The sequence below is a fragment of the Acinonyx jubatus genome, chromosome B3 (assembly GCF_027475565.1).
Source record: "Acinonyx jubatus isolate Ajub_Pintada_27869175 chromosome B3, VMU_Ajub_asm_v1.0, whole genome shotgun sequence".
Classification (NCBI taxonomy): Eukaryota; Metazoa; Chordata; class Mammalia; order Carnivora; family Felidae; genus Acinonyx; species Acinonyx jubatus.
Genome location: NC_069386.1, coordinates 3,139,273 through 3,154,256, shown reverse-complemented (window position 1 = coordinate 3,154,256; position 14,984 = coordinate 3,139,273). Strand labels below are relative to the sequence as shown.

General features: G+C 37.6%; 1 protein-coding gene across 6 annotated transcripts in view; it reads left to right on the top strand.

Moving 5' to 3' along the window:
- ADAMTSL3 (ADAMTS like 3) overlaps positions 1-14,984 on the top strand; it is a 350,744-nt gene that overhangs the window by 174,874 nt on the left and 160,886 nt on the right. For all 6 annotated transcript variants that reach the window (XM_053223471.1, XM_053223476.1, XM_027068223.2 and 3 more), the window contains one exon: positions 10,269-10,343. In XM_053223471.1, the coding sequence (XP_053079446.1) occupies positions 10,269-10,343 (75 nt within the window). The remainder of the gene's footprint in view (positions 1-10,268; positions 10,344-14,984) is intronic.

Genomic DNA, 14,984 nt, shown 5'->3' with positions numbered 1-14,984 from the left:
ACCCAGGCACCCCTAAATTAGGACTCTTTAAAAACGTAATCACAAAGCCATTATTATATCTAAAAATTAACACTAACTAATCCCTTAATATCATCAAATATCCAGTCTGTGTTCACTTTTTTCAGATCATCTCATAAATATTATAGTTTACTTGTTCAGTTTAAATATGATTTCCTTTAGTTCTTTGAGCATATTTAAAATAGATTGGTTAAGGTTTTTGTCTAAAATTCCAACTTTGGACTTATTTAGATACAGTTCCTATTGGTTGCTTTTATTTTTCCTGTGTATGAGCCATACTTTCTTATTTTTTTTTTGTAGGTCTTGTAACTTTTTGTTGAAAATTAGACATCTTCAATATAATGTTGCATATCTGGAAATCAAATTCTCCCCGCCCCACCCCACCCCTAGTGTGTCACTCTTGGTGGCTACTGTTTGTTTAGTGATTTTCTCGGACCCAATTTTGTGAGGTCTGTATCCTTTGTCCCATGTAGCTACTGAAGACTGTGCTCAGTTGGTTTAGCGGTCAACTAGTGATTGGATAGAGACTTAAAATGTCTGAAATCAACAAGTCTTTGCTGAAGGGCTCTATGTATGTGTGGAGGCACAGTTCAACACTCAGCCAGGCATCTGACAACTCTGTTATAACCTGCACTTCCTTCTTGTTGCAGAGCCTCAAGGTCAGCCAGGGGTGAGAACGTAGGGCCTTTTCAGGTCTTTTCTGAGTATACTCACAGCCCTGACGTGCATATAGCCCAGCCTGTATGTGTGGCCTTCTAGATTCCCAGGAATACGATGGAGCTTTTCAAAGCCCCCTGTGGACATCTCTATTTCTCCAGATTTCCCCTTTAAGCTTTTTGGATAGCTTATGGTTTTCTTCAGCTGTTATCTACCACCTTGGGCAGCCTCAATGTTAACAAATTGCCTCTGATTGTTTTGGACAAGCGCCCCTCAGGAAAAGGCTGTTTGTACTGGGCAGGCCCCTAGGTACGTAAAATAAAGACAGCTTTGTGAGTGAGGCCCTCCAGGGAACCACTGTGCAAGTCAAGCAATGACAGTTGAGAATTGGGGCTTTGAAGGAGCCATATTCTGCCCCTGCAGCATCTTCCGGCATCTTCTGGGCTGCTGATTTTCACAGTGATAATGCTGTTGGTCTTTAAGGTTACAACAGAGGCTGAGAATGGGGAATATGGGAACAGGCTATTTAAAATGCCACAGAATTTGTGGTTCTTATCAGGGGATTTTCTTTAATCAATTTTTCTCAGATTTGAGCTCAGGCTTTGCTCTACAAGCCTTAAGTTACTTTCCAGAATTTTGAAACGGTGAATTCTGACAGTTTTTTCCTAGTATTTTCATGAAAGAGTGGCTTTCAGAGTCCTTACTCCATCATTTTTGCTTACTTATTCAAATTAGTCTCTATATAAGGTCTGTATGTTGCATTTGGATGTTATGTCTCTTCGTTATTTTTTAATTAGAAGTATGTTCTTCTCTCTTTTTATTCTTAATTATGTTTAATTCATTTTTCATTATAAGCACACCCTTCTATTTTTTTCCCTTGAGATTTATTTGTTAAGGAAACTGTTTATTTGTCTAACAGGTTTTCCCATAATCTATATTTTTCTCATTACATTTCCATGATGTGGTATATTATGTTCCTTTGCACTATACATTTCGTGTGAATAGGTAGTTAGATGTAAAGGCTTGATCATATTCTGATGTATTTGCTTGTTCTGGTAAGAATAGTTTAAAGCTGGTGTTATGCATTTCCTATCACACCATATTAGGAGGCATATGACGTATGGTTTTCTGTCTTATTGTGATGCTATAGCCATCAGTGATAATTAATGTATAAATGATAATATTATGTAAGTGCTTCATTTATCAGCTTGGATACTTCTATAAAGAAAAACTATACCTCATAAACTATTTGGTTTCCCTGAAGTGTAATTTGTGTGGAAAGGCATGGTAAATGCATTATTCTTTTGTCTTTATTTACCATTTTTCAAAATAATGAGTTGGCTTGTAGCATCCTCAAAATGTGACCAGTGATTTTTTCCCAGTGTTAGTATGAGCTTAAGGATTTAAACATATTTCATGTGATCTGCTCCATTGCAGTTATTATTCTTATTAATGTTCAAATTGTCACATTTTTGCCCAGTTGGATACTCTTATGTTGACTCCCTTTCATGTAATTCCAGTTCAGTTCACATGACTCATGTCTTTGAGAGCTCCCATACTTTTGTTATTCCATAGTGTTCCAGGATTATCTAGTTCATTTTCTGACCCAGACCTGGACGGAACCATTTCTTTAAAGACGCGTTGGTTCTTTTTAGTGGGAAATGGTATTTGGAGACACCATATGGATGCATGGGTGTTCATTGCTACTGAGTTGGTTAATATTTTTTGGATTTTCAGGAGACAGACTAGGAATAAATACTGGAGTGTATGTATACATATGTAATATTGTATATTAATATATTAACCTTTTAATAAGTATAATATATATTAGCTATAAAATATCATTATAGCATATAATTAAATATTAATTAAAATGCAGGAAAACAGTTTATTTAATATCAATAGTTTCTGAATTTTGGGGGAGTTATAGTGTTTTTCCCCAGTTTTATTGAAAAGTAAATGGCAAACATCACTGTATAGGTTTGAACCATACAACATGACTTACATATTTTGTGAAATGATTACCATAGAGGTTTAGCTAACATTCATCTTCTCACGTGGATACAATAAAAAGAAAAGGAATAAGAAAAGGAAAAAGGAAAAAAAAATTCTCCTTGTGATGAGAAAATTTCTCCTATATGTTCTATATCACGGTTAGCTATCATCATCATGCTGTACATTACATCCCTATTCTTAAATTTCTTGGAAATGGAAGCTTGTACCTTTTGATCACTTTCTTCCAATTCCCCCTCCCCTCTCCCTCTGTCTCTGGTAATCACAAGTTGGATCTCTTTGTCTATGGATTTGTTTTTTGTTTTGTTTTGTTTTTAGACTCCGCATATGAGTGGAATCATACAGTATTTTTTCCCCATCTGACTTATTTCACTTAGCATTATGCCTTCAGGGCCCACCCATATTCTTGCAGATGGTAGGATTTCTGCATTTTTTATGGCTGAATAATATTCCAGTGTGTGTATGTGTGTGTGTGTACACATACATTTATATAGACATAGACATAGACATAGACATAGGCATAGATTGACATATCTGTTCATCTATTGATTTCCATGTTTGACTTTCGTAAATAATGCTGCAGTGCTCATGCAGGTGCAGATATCTTTCTGGGTTAGTGTTTTCATTTCCTTTGGATATATTCCCAGAAGTGGAGTTGCTATATCATATAATTGTTCTAGTTTTAGTTTTTTGAGGATCCTTCATACTGTTTTCCATGGTAGGTGTTACAATTTATAATCCCACCAACAGTGCAGAAGGGTTTCCTTTTATCCACATCTGTGCCAGCATTTGTTATCTCTTGTCTTTTTGATTCTGGCCATTCTGACAGGCATGAGGCGATGGCTCATTGTAATTTTAATTTGTATTTTTCTGATGGCCAGGAGAATCTTTTCAAGTACCTATTGGTCTTGCATATATCTTCTTTGGAGATACGACTATTCATGTCTTTTGCCCATTTTAAAATTGGGTTTTTGTTTGTTTGTTTTGCTATTGAGTTGTATGAATTCATTATAACTTGTTTGTATGAATTCATTATCAGATATATGGTTTACAAGTATATTTCCCATTCCATAGGTTGTCTTTTCACTTTGATGATGGTTTCTTTTGCTATGCAAAGCCTTTTTAGTTTGATGTAGTCCCATTTGTTTATATTTTATTTTATTGCTTGTGCAATAAAAATGTTGACAAGACCCATGTCAAGGAGCACCTATTCCTATGTTTTTTTCCAGAGTTTCCTGGTTTCCCATTTAAATCTCTTACATTTAAATCTCTAATTCATTTCAGGTTAATTAAAAAAATAATGTTTATTTTTGAGAGAGAGACAGAGATCAAGCAGGGGAGGGACAGAGAGAAAGGTGGGGAGACACAGAATCTGAAGCAGGCCCCAGGCTCTGAGCTGTCAGCACAGAGCCTGAGGCGGGGCTCGAACTCACAATCTGTGAGATCATGACTTGAACTGAAGTTGGATGCTTAACCAACTGAGCCACCCAGGTGCCCCATTTCAGGTTAATTTTTGTTAATGGTGTAAGATATCGGTCCAGTTTCATTCTTTTATGTGTAAAAATCCAGTTATTCCAACACGTTTATTGAAGAGACCATCTTTGCTCCATTGAGTATCCTGGGCTCCATTGTCAAGTATTAGTTGACTGTATGTGCTTGGGTTTATTTCTGGGCTCTTAATACTTTTTGTTGGTCTGTTTGTGTTGTTGTTATTATATACCACACTGTTTTAATAAGTGTAGCCTTTTAAGTCTAGCTTTGAAATCCAAAAGTTTGATGCCTCCTGCTATGTTCTTCCTTCTCAGGATTTCTTTGGCTATTTACAGTCTTTTGTGGTTCCATGTAAATTTTAGGACTATTTTTTCTACTTGTGTAAAAAATGCTGTTGGAATCTTAAAGGGATTGTATCAAATCTATAGATGGCCTTTGGTAGTATTGACATCTTAACAATACTAATTCTTCCAGCCCATGAACTTAAGATGCCTTTAGATGTATATGTATCTTCAGTTTCTTTCATCATGGTCTCGCAGTTTTCAGAGTAGAGATCTTTCACCTCCTTAGTTAAGTTGATTCCTAAGTATTGTTTTTGATGCTGTGGTAAATGAGATCAATTTCTTTACTTTTTTTCAGATTTACTTTTAGTGTATAGAAATGCTATTGATTTTTGTATGCTAATTTTGTATATTGCAACTCTACTGAATTTGTTATTAGATCAACATGTTTTTGGTCATGTCTTTGGATTTTCGAGATAGTTGACACTTGAACAGCAATGGGTTTGAACTGCATGGGTCCACTTATATGTGCATTTTGGTTTTGATAAATACAGTCCAGCCCTGTAAATGTGTTTCCTCTTGCTATGATTTTCTTAATATTTTCTTTTCTTGAGCTTACTTTATTGTAAGAATGTAGTGTATAATACATGTATCATACAAAGTGTGCATTCATCAACTGTTTATGTTTTTGGTAAGGCTTCTGGTCAAGAGTAGGCTATTAGCAGTTAAGTTTTTGAGGAAGTTATAGGCAGATTTTTGATGGTGTGAGTGATTGGTGTCCCTAATCTCTGCATTGTTCAAGGGTCTTTGTGTAAAATCACGTCACTTGCAAATAGAGACAATTTTACTTCTTCTTTTCCAATTGTGATGCCTGTTATCTCTTTCTTGCCTTGCTACTCCAGCTAGTACTTCCAGTGCTGTGTTGAATACAAGTGGTGAGAATGGGAATGTCTGTGTTGTTCCTGATCTTAGAGGAAAAGCTTTCAACCTTTCACCATTGAATATGATGCTAGCTGTGGGCTTGTCATATATTGCCTTTAATATGTTGAGATATGTTCCTTCTATCCCTAATTTGTTAAGAGTTTTTATCATGAGTGGATGTTGAATTTGTTAGATGTGTTTTCTCTGTTTCTATTGAGATGATCATATGATTCTTTTCGTTTATTCTGTTAATGTGATGTATCACATTGATTGTATATTGAACCGTCCTTGCATCCTAGGAAAATAAATCCCACGTGATTTTGGTGAATGATCATTTTAATGTGCTGCTGAATGTGGTATGCTAGTATTTTGTTGACAATTTTTTCATCTATATTCTTCAGGGATATTGACCTGTAATGGATTTTTCTTCTTGAATTTTTACTTAGACAATTTACAAATAATGGCATTAAAATTTTTTCTTTCCAATATATATTTTTATATGTTATTTGTTTTCTAATTACATTGAGTAAGAAAGTGATCCCCAGAAGAGTATGGAAAAAAATGGTGACGATAATCCTCATTTTGTTCCTGACTACATGGAAATAATTCTAATGTTTCACCACTAAGTCTGCTCATGCTTTTGATTCTTTATTAAATTAAGGATGCTTCCTTCTATTCCTGGCTTTAGTAGGAATCTTATGATGTATGCTGAATTTCATCAGATACCTTTTTATATTCATTTAATGATCATAACATTTAACTTTTTTGATCTCTTAATATAACCAATTATATTGACAAGTTTTTATCATGTTAAATCAATGGTTTTTAGCATATATTCTGTTGAGTCATGATACATAATTCTTGTGATACAATCTGTAATTAATTTGCTTTGTTTTAGTTTTTATTTTTATATCTATGATCATAAATAAGATTTGGTTCATCTGTTTATTTTTGTGCTGTGTTTGGTTTGGGTATCTGAGTTATTTTAGTTATATATTACTGAGAATCTTTCCATCTTTTTTTTTTAATTTTTTTAACGTTTATTTATTATTGAGAGACAGAGAGAGACAGAGCATGAACAAGGGAGGGACAGTGAGAGGGGGAAACACAGAATCTAAAGCAGGCCCCAGGCTCTGAGCTGTCAGCATGGAGCCCGGTGCAGGACTCGAACCCACAAACTGTGAGATCATGACCTGAGCTGAAGTCAGATGCCCAAAAGACTCCACCCAGGTGCCCCTCAGTCTTCTTTTTATGTGCAACGTACCTATTTACTTCAGGTTTTCCAAAACTCATCCAGTAAAACTTTTTGGCCCTGGTCCTTTTTTTCCTTTCCAGTTTCTATCTCCTTTTGTAAAAAATGTTACTAGCTTTATAATATTGTATTTGAAAAGTAACTCATCAGTACATTGCCATTATACAAAAGTAAAAAAATACAGAACTATGGTCTTCTTCAGTAATTTCTGGAACTTTCATCCCTTTCCCCAGTTAACCACTGTCAACAGTTTGGTGAAAACTCTTCCATGGATTTAAAGGATTAAATAATTAAAATCTCACTCTGTTATTTTCTGATATGCAATTGCACAGTGCTATGCATTCTCATATTATTATGTTTATACCATGTTATTCCATGTATCCATATACAACACAATGTATTATAATATATACATGTATATATTGCTATAAGTTACATATACACGGGGGTGCCCATGGGTGGCTCAGTTGGTTGTGTGTCTGACTTTGGCTCAGGTCATTATCTCACAGTTTGTGGGTTTGAGCCCCACATCGGGCTCTGTGCTGACAGCTCAGAGCCTGGAACTGTTTCAGATTCTGCGTCTCCCTCTCTCTCTCTCTGCCCCTCCCCTGCTCATGCTCTGTCTCTCTCAAAAATAAATAAACATTAAAAAATAAAAAAAAAATTACATATACATGAGAATGCAATACTTAAACACATGTACTTTATAATGAGTTTGTGTCTTACACATTTTTAATGTGGTAAATTATGCATAACCTACAATTGATCATGTTAATCATTTTTAAATTTTTTTTTAATGTTTACTTATTTTTGACACAGAAAGAGACAGAACGTGAGTGGGGGAAGGGCAGAGAGAGAGGGAGACACAGAAGCAGAAGCAGGCTCCACACTGAGCCATCAGCACAGAGCCTGATGCAGGGCTTGAGCCCACAAGCTGTGAGATCATGACCTGAGCAGAAGTTGGATGCTTAACCAACTGAGCCACCCAGGCTCCCCAGTCATGTTAATCATTTTTAAGCGTATCGTTCAGTGGCATTAAATACGTTCACGTTGGTGTGTAACCATTATTACCACCATCTGTCTCCAGCCTTTTTTATCTCGCAAAACTGAAAGTCTGTACCCACTAAACAAACAAGAACTCTCCATTGTCTCCTACCCCAACTCCTTACACCCACCATTCTCCTTTCTGTCTCTGTGAACTTGACTACTCATACGAATGGAATTATACAATATTTATCCTTTTGTGACTGGCTTATTTCACGTAGCATAACATCTTTGTGGTTCATCCGCGTTACACAGCATGTGTCAGAATTGCCCCCTTTAAGGACGAATACTATTCCATTATATGTATTTACCACGTGGTGTCTTTCCACTCATCTGTGGATGGACACTTGGGTTGCTTCCGCCTTTGACTATTGTAAATAATTTTGTAAACGCGGGTATGCAAGTCTCTGTCTGAATCCCTGCTTTCAGTTCTTTGGGGTTTGAACCCAGACGTGGAATTGCTGAATCATGGGGTAGTTCTGTATATAATATTTTGAGGAACTGTTCTTTCTGGTGGTAGAACCATTTTATATTCCCACCAATGGTTCCTGGGTATTCCGATTTCTCCTCATCCTAAGGATTATTTTCTGGTTTTATTTTATGTTTTTTTTTTATAATGGCCATCCTAATAGGTATGAAGTGGGATCTCATTGTGGTTTTGCTTTGCATTTCCCTAAAGAGTAGTGATATTGAGCATGTTTTTGTGCACTTAATGGCCATGTGTATGTTCTCTTTGGAGAAATGTCTGTTCCAGTCCTTTGCTCGTTTTTACCTTGGGTTGGTTGTTCATTGTTGAGTTGTACAAGTTCTTCGTATGTTCTGGATATTAACCCCTTATCTGATATGTGATTTGTAAATATTTGCTCCCGTTCCATTTTTACTCTTGTTCATAGTATCCTCTGATGCACAAAAGTTTAATTGTGATATAGTCCAATTTATTTGTTTTTATTTGTTGCCTGTGCTTTTGGTGTCTTATCCAAGAAATCATTGCCCGCATATATTGTTTTTTAGCTTCCCTTTTTTAGTCATCAGTATGTATGTTGGCTTTAAATCCACATCAAGTCCTACAGCTTCTTATCTTTACTTTTATCAGGTGTAGAGTATTCCTGAGTATGTGTGTATCACTGTTTGTTTCACCTCTCCCCTTAATAGTGGACATTTAAATAGTGTTCATTGTTTTGTTTTGTTTTGTTTTGTTTTGTTTTGTTTTGCACCTATGTATATTGGGAACAAACAAACAAAATCTGGAAAGAATATTTATCCAAGTGTTAGAGGTGATAATCTCTGGGTAGCAGGATTAGAAATGGTTTTATCTCCTTACTTGTTTGCATTTTTTTCAATTTTCCATAATAAACAGGTATTTTTATGTAATGAAAACTTACAGACAAGTCAGCAAACATAGTAACATCCTTTGATCCAACCATTTTGTCCCAGAATTTATCAAAAGAAAAAAAATGTGTTCTCTGGAAGTTACACAAAAACAGTCTGTGCTCCAAGTAATTCATATCAATGATAACAGGCTAATATCATGGAGTAACAGACTTAATGTTCAAATGGGGGACTGCTGGGGTAAAATTTTGTACATGAGCCCAGATTATCATGTAGCCATGAGAATTAATTTCAGAATGCGTAACAGCATGGAAGAAAAGAACATCTCTAAAGACTAGGATAAAGACACAAGGTGATTACCTAGGCGAGGGATCTTCAGACTTTTTTCTTTGAAGGGCTAGATAGTAGAGAGATTAGGCCTGTGAGCCTTGCTCTCTCGCTTACAACCACCCAATCCTGCCTTTGTGGGTAAAGGACATAAGTGAATGAGTGTGGCCAGGCTTAGCCCGAGGGCCCTAGTGTGTGGACCACCCCCCATCGGAGCACTTGAACGAGGCCTGGAGATGGAGGCTGAACAGGTGGTAGCATTGATTTTAAACTTTAATTTAGTCTTTTAAAAATGCATTTAAGGGGTACCTGGGGGGCTCAGTTTGTTCAGCATCCAACTTCGGCTCAGGTCATGATCTCGTGGTTCTTGGGTCTGGGCCCTGTTTTGGGCTTTGTGCTGACGGCTCAGAGCCTGAAGCCTGTTTTGGATTCTGTGTCTCCCTCTTTCTCTCTGCCCCTCCCCTGCTTGTGCTCTTTCTCTTTCCCCCTCAAAAATAAATAAACATTAAAAAAAAGTTTTAGGGATGCCCGGGTAGCTCAGTCGGTTAAGTGTCCGACTTCAGATTAGGTCATGATCTCACAGTTCGTGAGTTCAAGCCCTGCCTTGGGCTCCACACTGATGGTGCAGAGCCTGCTTGGGATTCTCTCTCTCTCTCTCTCTCTCACTGCTCCTCCCCAACTCGCTCTCTCTCTCTCTCTCTCTCTCAAAATAAATAAATAATAACTTAAAAAAAATTTTAATGCATTGAGATAAAATTATGAGTAGTATTAATATGCCTTCCACACAGTAAGTGCTTTCCAGAGATTGCTTGATAATAAGACAAAAATGTGGTTAAAGAACCCTTTGCAAATACCCCCAGTTTTCACTGACTTGCTTATGTTGTTAGGCCTTCCACGCACAAGGTTTACTGTATTTGTCTTGTGTTCTTTCCCAGGGGAAGAAAATGTGATTGCTGTTCCTTTAGGCAGTCGAAGTGTAAGAATTACACTGAAAGGACCGGCCCATCTTTGTAAGTACAATTTAATCTTGACATGTTTTTATTTCCTGATAGTTTATGTAGCCAAAACAAAAATCTTCCATTGTGTTCTCAGGTAGGTAGGCAAACGTCTCAAGGATTTTGCCAACCACTCTGAAATCGTCTCCATCACTAGGGAATGATCAATACTCTGAATTTTTCTGTTCTCCTGCCCCAGTGCACGGAAATATACCAGTCGGGATTAATCCCCTTGTGGGAGAAGAAATGAAGTTACAATGAGCATAAACTATTTTTACATGGAGATTAGAATGGGGTTCAAGAGTTTTCTAGAAATTTCAACAGTTTGGGACAAAAAGAATTTTTTTAAACACAGAACCATATCAGTGATTATGGCTGAAAAGTATAAGCTTTGTTGCTAGCACATCACAACATCGGGTCCAGGGGCTGCGAGAGTAAACACTGGTTTCCCAGAATACTGAGTTTGAAATGATAGATGATTGCCGCTATATTGTTTCTTTGGCCAAAGGCAGATGGCATCTCCTCTGTCTTTGTCTTCTGTTCTCTTAGGACCTAAAAGAACAGGAAATACCAAAGTTTGCTTCTTTCCCAAGGTCTCCTTGTGGCCAGAGGCAGGACTTCCTCAGTCTTATTCTCAGGAGAATGGGTTTGTGCCAAGACTGGCTCCCTGGCCTTGAGGAAGCTTACTGAGTTCAGCAATCTCTTTCCTTAAAAGTACAAACCAGTATTTGTAACTATTTTGAAGATACACAAATCAAGGTCCACTGGATCCAAGTGCTACACAGTTTCTGCCATTTTTGTTCCGAGCCGCTGTCCTAGATTTTTTATTATAAAATTTTCTCTGGGCCACAAGCATCTTACATCTTTGGTAGCTTTTAAATGTGTGTGTGTGTGTGTGTGTATTTTGAATTCATTCAAACCAGAAATGTTCTCTGAGAAAAGGTGATGTCAAAATGTTTAAGTAAACATGTTTAAGATCACCAGTAATATAGATTAAAATCTTGAAAAGAAAAAAACCCAAGAAATTCTGCAGTACATTATGATCTAAATCAGAGAAGCAACAGAATGTCTTTGGGGCAGTAAGGGTGAATAATTGTTTGAAAGGGTTTTTTTTTTTTTTTTTACCCTTAACTTCATTTTATGAATTATGACCAGAAGAGTGTGACCGATATTTTTTAACTAAAATACCAAAATGTTTACAGTCATATAATGGTTACTTTATTCAAGGCTTTCTCTGCAAGGAAGCATCACAACATTCTCTCAGCTTCTTTTTAAAATGGCTTACAGCCTAGAGCTCTTGATGAGAGTAAATCTTCATCCTTACAAATGTGAACTTGGTTTTTTGAAAACAGGTAAAAATCGTTCAGATCCAAGTTTTGTGGATCATTTGAGGGATCCCATTGTGACATATAATTCTGGATTCAAAACTACAAAGTGCTGAGTGTTAATAGTAGCATTATTCATAATAACCATAAAGTGAAACCAGCCCAAATGTCCATCACCTGATGGATGGATAAATAAAATGTGGCGTATGTAGAACATTACTTTGCTGTAGCAGACAACGAAGGACCGACCTGTGCTACAACGTGGATGGCCGTTGAAAACATGTGAAAGAAGCCAGATGCTAAGGGCCACAAATTATATGATTCCATTTATGTCTAATGTCCAGAATAAGCAAATCTATGGAGACAGAAAGGAGACTGATGGTTGCCTGGGGCTTGGGGGAGTCAGATTCGTGGGGAGATGGGGGCATGACTGCTCGTGGGTATAGGATTTCCTTTGGGATGACAAAAATGTTCTAAACTTAGATCATGGTGATGTTTTCACAACTCTGTGAATGTACTGAAATCGTTAAACTACAGTTTAAATGGGCAGATTTTATGGCATGTGGATTTTATGGCGTATCAAAAAGATGTTTAAAAAATCTTCAGCAACTGGGCCCAATTTTCTCATGATGCTCAAGGCAGTTCCCCAAAATTCAGCTGCGAAAAGCAAAAGTAGGTTTGTAAGTTCCAAAACCAGAATAGGTAGACGGTAAACAGAATAAGTAAAAATGAATACTTTGAGGGAAAATATTCATTTACATGCAAATATGTTCTGGCATACTAAATATAACTTTATACTCAAAACTGGCACTGTTCCAAGAACAGGGCTCAAAAATGTTCCCATTTCTCCCAAGGTGACAGAGCTGTTGTTTGGAACATTTCTCCTTCTGAACAGTCTTGCAATTGACTCTGGAAGGGTTTCTGAAAGTTCTCGTTCTCTGCTGATGATTAGAACTGGCTTCATTTACAAAGGATTTAGTTAGCATTTCTGAACATCTAAATATAGAAGTGGTTTTATTTTCTTGATTTATACAACTGTTTTCTTAATTTTTTATTTAAAACAAAGATACATTCCTGAAATAAAGCTTACTTTGCTGAAATAAATCATTCTTTGAAGATCTTCATTAACTACAACCTTCCAAAAGGCTACATCATTAAGAACTGAGAACACTCAGTAATGTTAATGTCAGTCTCTTTGCTGTGGAATGGAATTTAATTACAGAATGTCTGTCTTACCTACTGCCTAGAGGTGTTCAGAACCTAAATTTCCAGTCCTGTCCAAAGCCTGGCCCCAACATAGTCCCCCATTTCCCTAAAACATCAAAAATGGAAGCAATAAAAGGATTCCTGGGAAGGAGATTTTATTATAGCAAAGCTTTGGCATTAAATGTGTTTGACTAGCAGTAAATGTGAGAAGGCATGGTGCCATAAACTGAAAACCTGCATTATTGGTAAAAAGAATCATTTTTGACCATGTGTAGACATGTACGGTTGACCTTGAACAATGTGGGGGTTAAGGGCACCAACCCCTGCACAGTGGAGAATCTGCGTAAAACTTTTGACTCCCCCCGGATTGAACCACCAACAGCCTATTGTTGAGCAGAAGCCTTACTGGCAACTTAAATAGTCAGTTAACGCATATTTTATATATTATCTGTTTTATATACAGTACTCTTACAATAAGGTCAGCCAGAGAGAAGAAAATGTGATTAAGAAAGTCTTAAGGAAGAGAAAACACATGGACAGTACTGGGACTGTGTTTCTTGAAAATAAATCCCTGTTATCAGTGGACCTGTGCGGTTCAAATCCGTGTTGTTAAAGGGTCGACTCTAAAAATACAAGCGTAGATGCATAGTGACCAAAGGAAACGACTAGTGAGTCTGGTCGCATGTACTGTAAATGCAGCACTACTCGAAACCTAAGTTTGATGTATTCCTGACTGCCATAGCTGTGTGAACGCTCTGTATGTTTACCTAACAGGACTTTAGTGGCCTTGGAATTTAAGGAGACCTTTTGAGGATGGTTAGCAGAAGGCTAACCTCTTTTGAAAGAGAGATGCCTGGACTGGTGCTTCTCCGTGCACACCCTTCCGCTGGAAGCAGCTAGAAGCTTCCATCATCTTTGTAGATATCTCTCTGATAAACAACTGGAATGAATCAGAATATTTATTTATTTATTATTTTTTTAGATGTTTATTTATTTTGAGAGAGAGACAGTGTGAACAGGGGAAGGGCAGAGAGAGAGAGAAAGAGAGAGAGAGAGAGACAGAATTGGAGGCAGGCACCAGGCTCCGAGCTGTCAGCACAGAGCCTGACATGGGGCTGGAACTCATGAACCAGGAGATCATGACCTGAGCCAAAGTCAGATGCTTCACCAGCTGAGCCACCCAGGTGCCCTGGATCAGAATATTTAAAGGCACCATCATAGACTTGAGCTGTGAAGATTTGGGGAATTTGAAAGCATCTTGACTTCTGATTCTACTTTTATCTGTTGGAGACCGCACATCATCTTTGTCTTCACTCTTCTCTGCAACCCCCCCACCGTTTTAAGCCTGAGGAGGAGAAAGAAGTCAGTGGTGGACAGCAGGGCTGAAGGCACACACCCTCTGCCTTTAGTGGTGGGTATGTTTAGGGGCTTCCTGGTCTCCACCCAGGACAAGCCCTCTTGCTGCAGAAACCACAGAGGGGTCCGGAAAAGCTCTATCAGCTGAAGGGCCGTGTGCATTTCTTAGTAGCCACGAATCGTGCATCATCACAACATAGGGCTGCAGTCAAATACAGCAGAATGCTCAAAATTAATAAACACTTAAAAATGGATTTATAAGTCAACACATCATCTGAATTGTTGCTTTCCACCGGTCTCCACCTCGCCTGTGGATTCATCACAGTGGCTCTGTTAGTCCATATTATCTGAATCACTTGTATCCATGATCTCCACTTTCATGAAATCCCTTCCCCTGTCTTTAGTCGCCCACTTTTGACTCCTACACAGTAGCGATCAGAGAACCTGCCTTCCACGTCCTACCTATGCAGCCAGCATTTGCAACCTAGAGAGCTGGAAACCTTCTGAAAAAAAAAAAAGCCATAAAGACAGTTTTTTCATGAGCATATATGTGTCAGTGGAGGGAAAGAGTGGTTTGGATAATTCACCTGCCCTTGAAAAAAGGGCAAAAAGAGTGGGTTTGCTCCCTGAAGTTCTCATGCCCTTGCCACTAACAGTCCTGGACACTGTCCAAGTAATGGAATAGATTTGATAGCAAAAAAAAAAACAAAACAAACAAACAAACAAAAAAAAACACCAGGACCAGACTAACAGAAACGCTGGCCTTTGG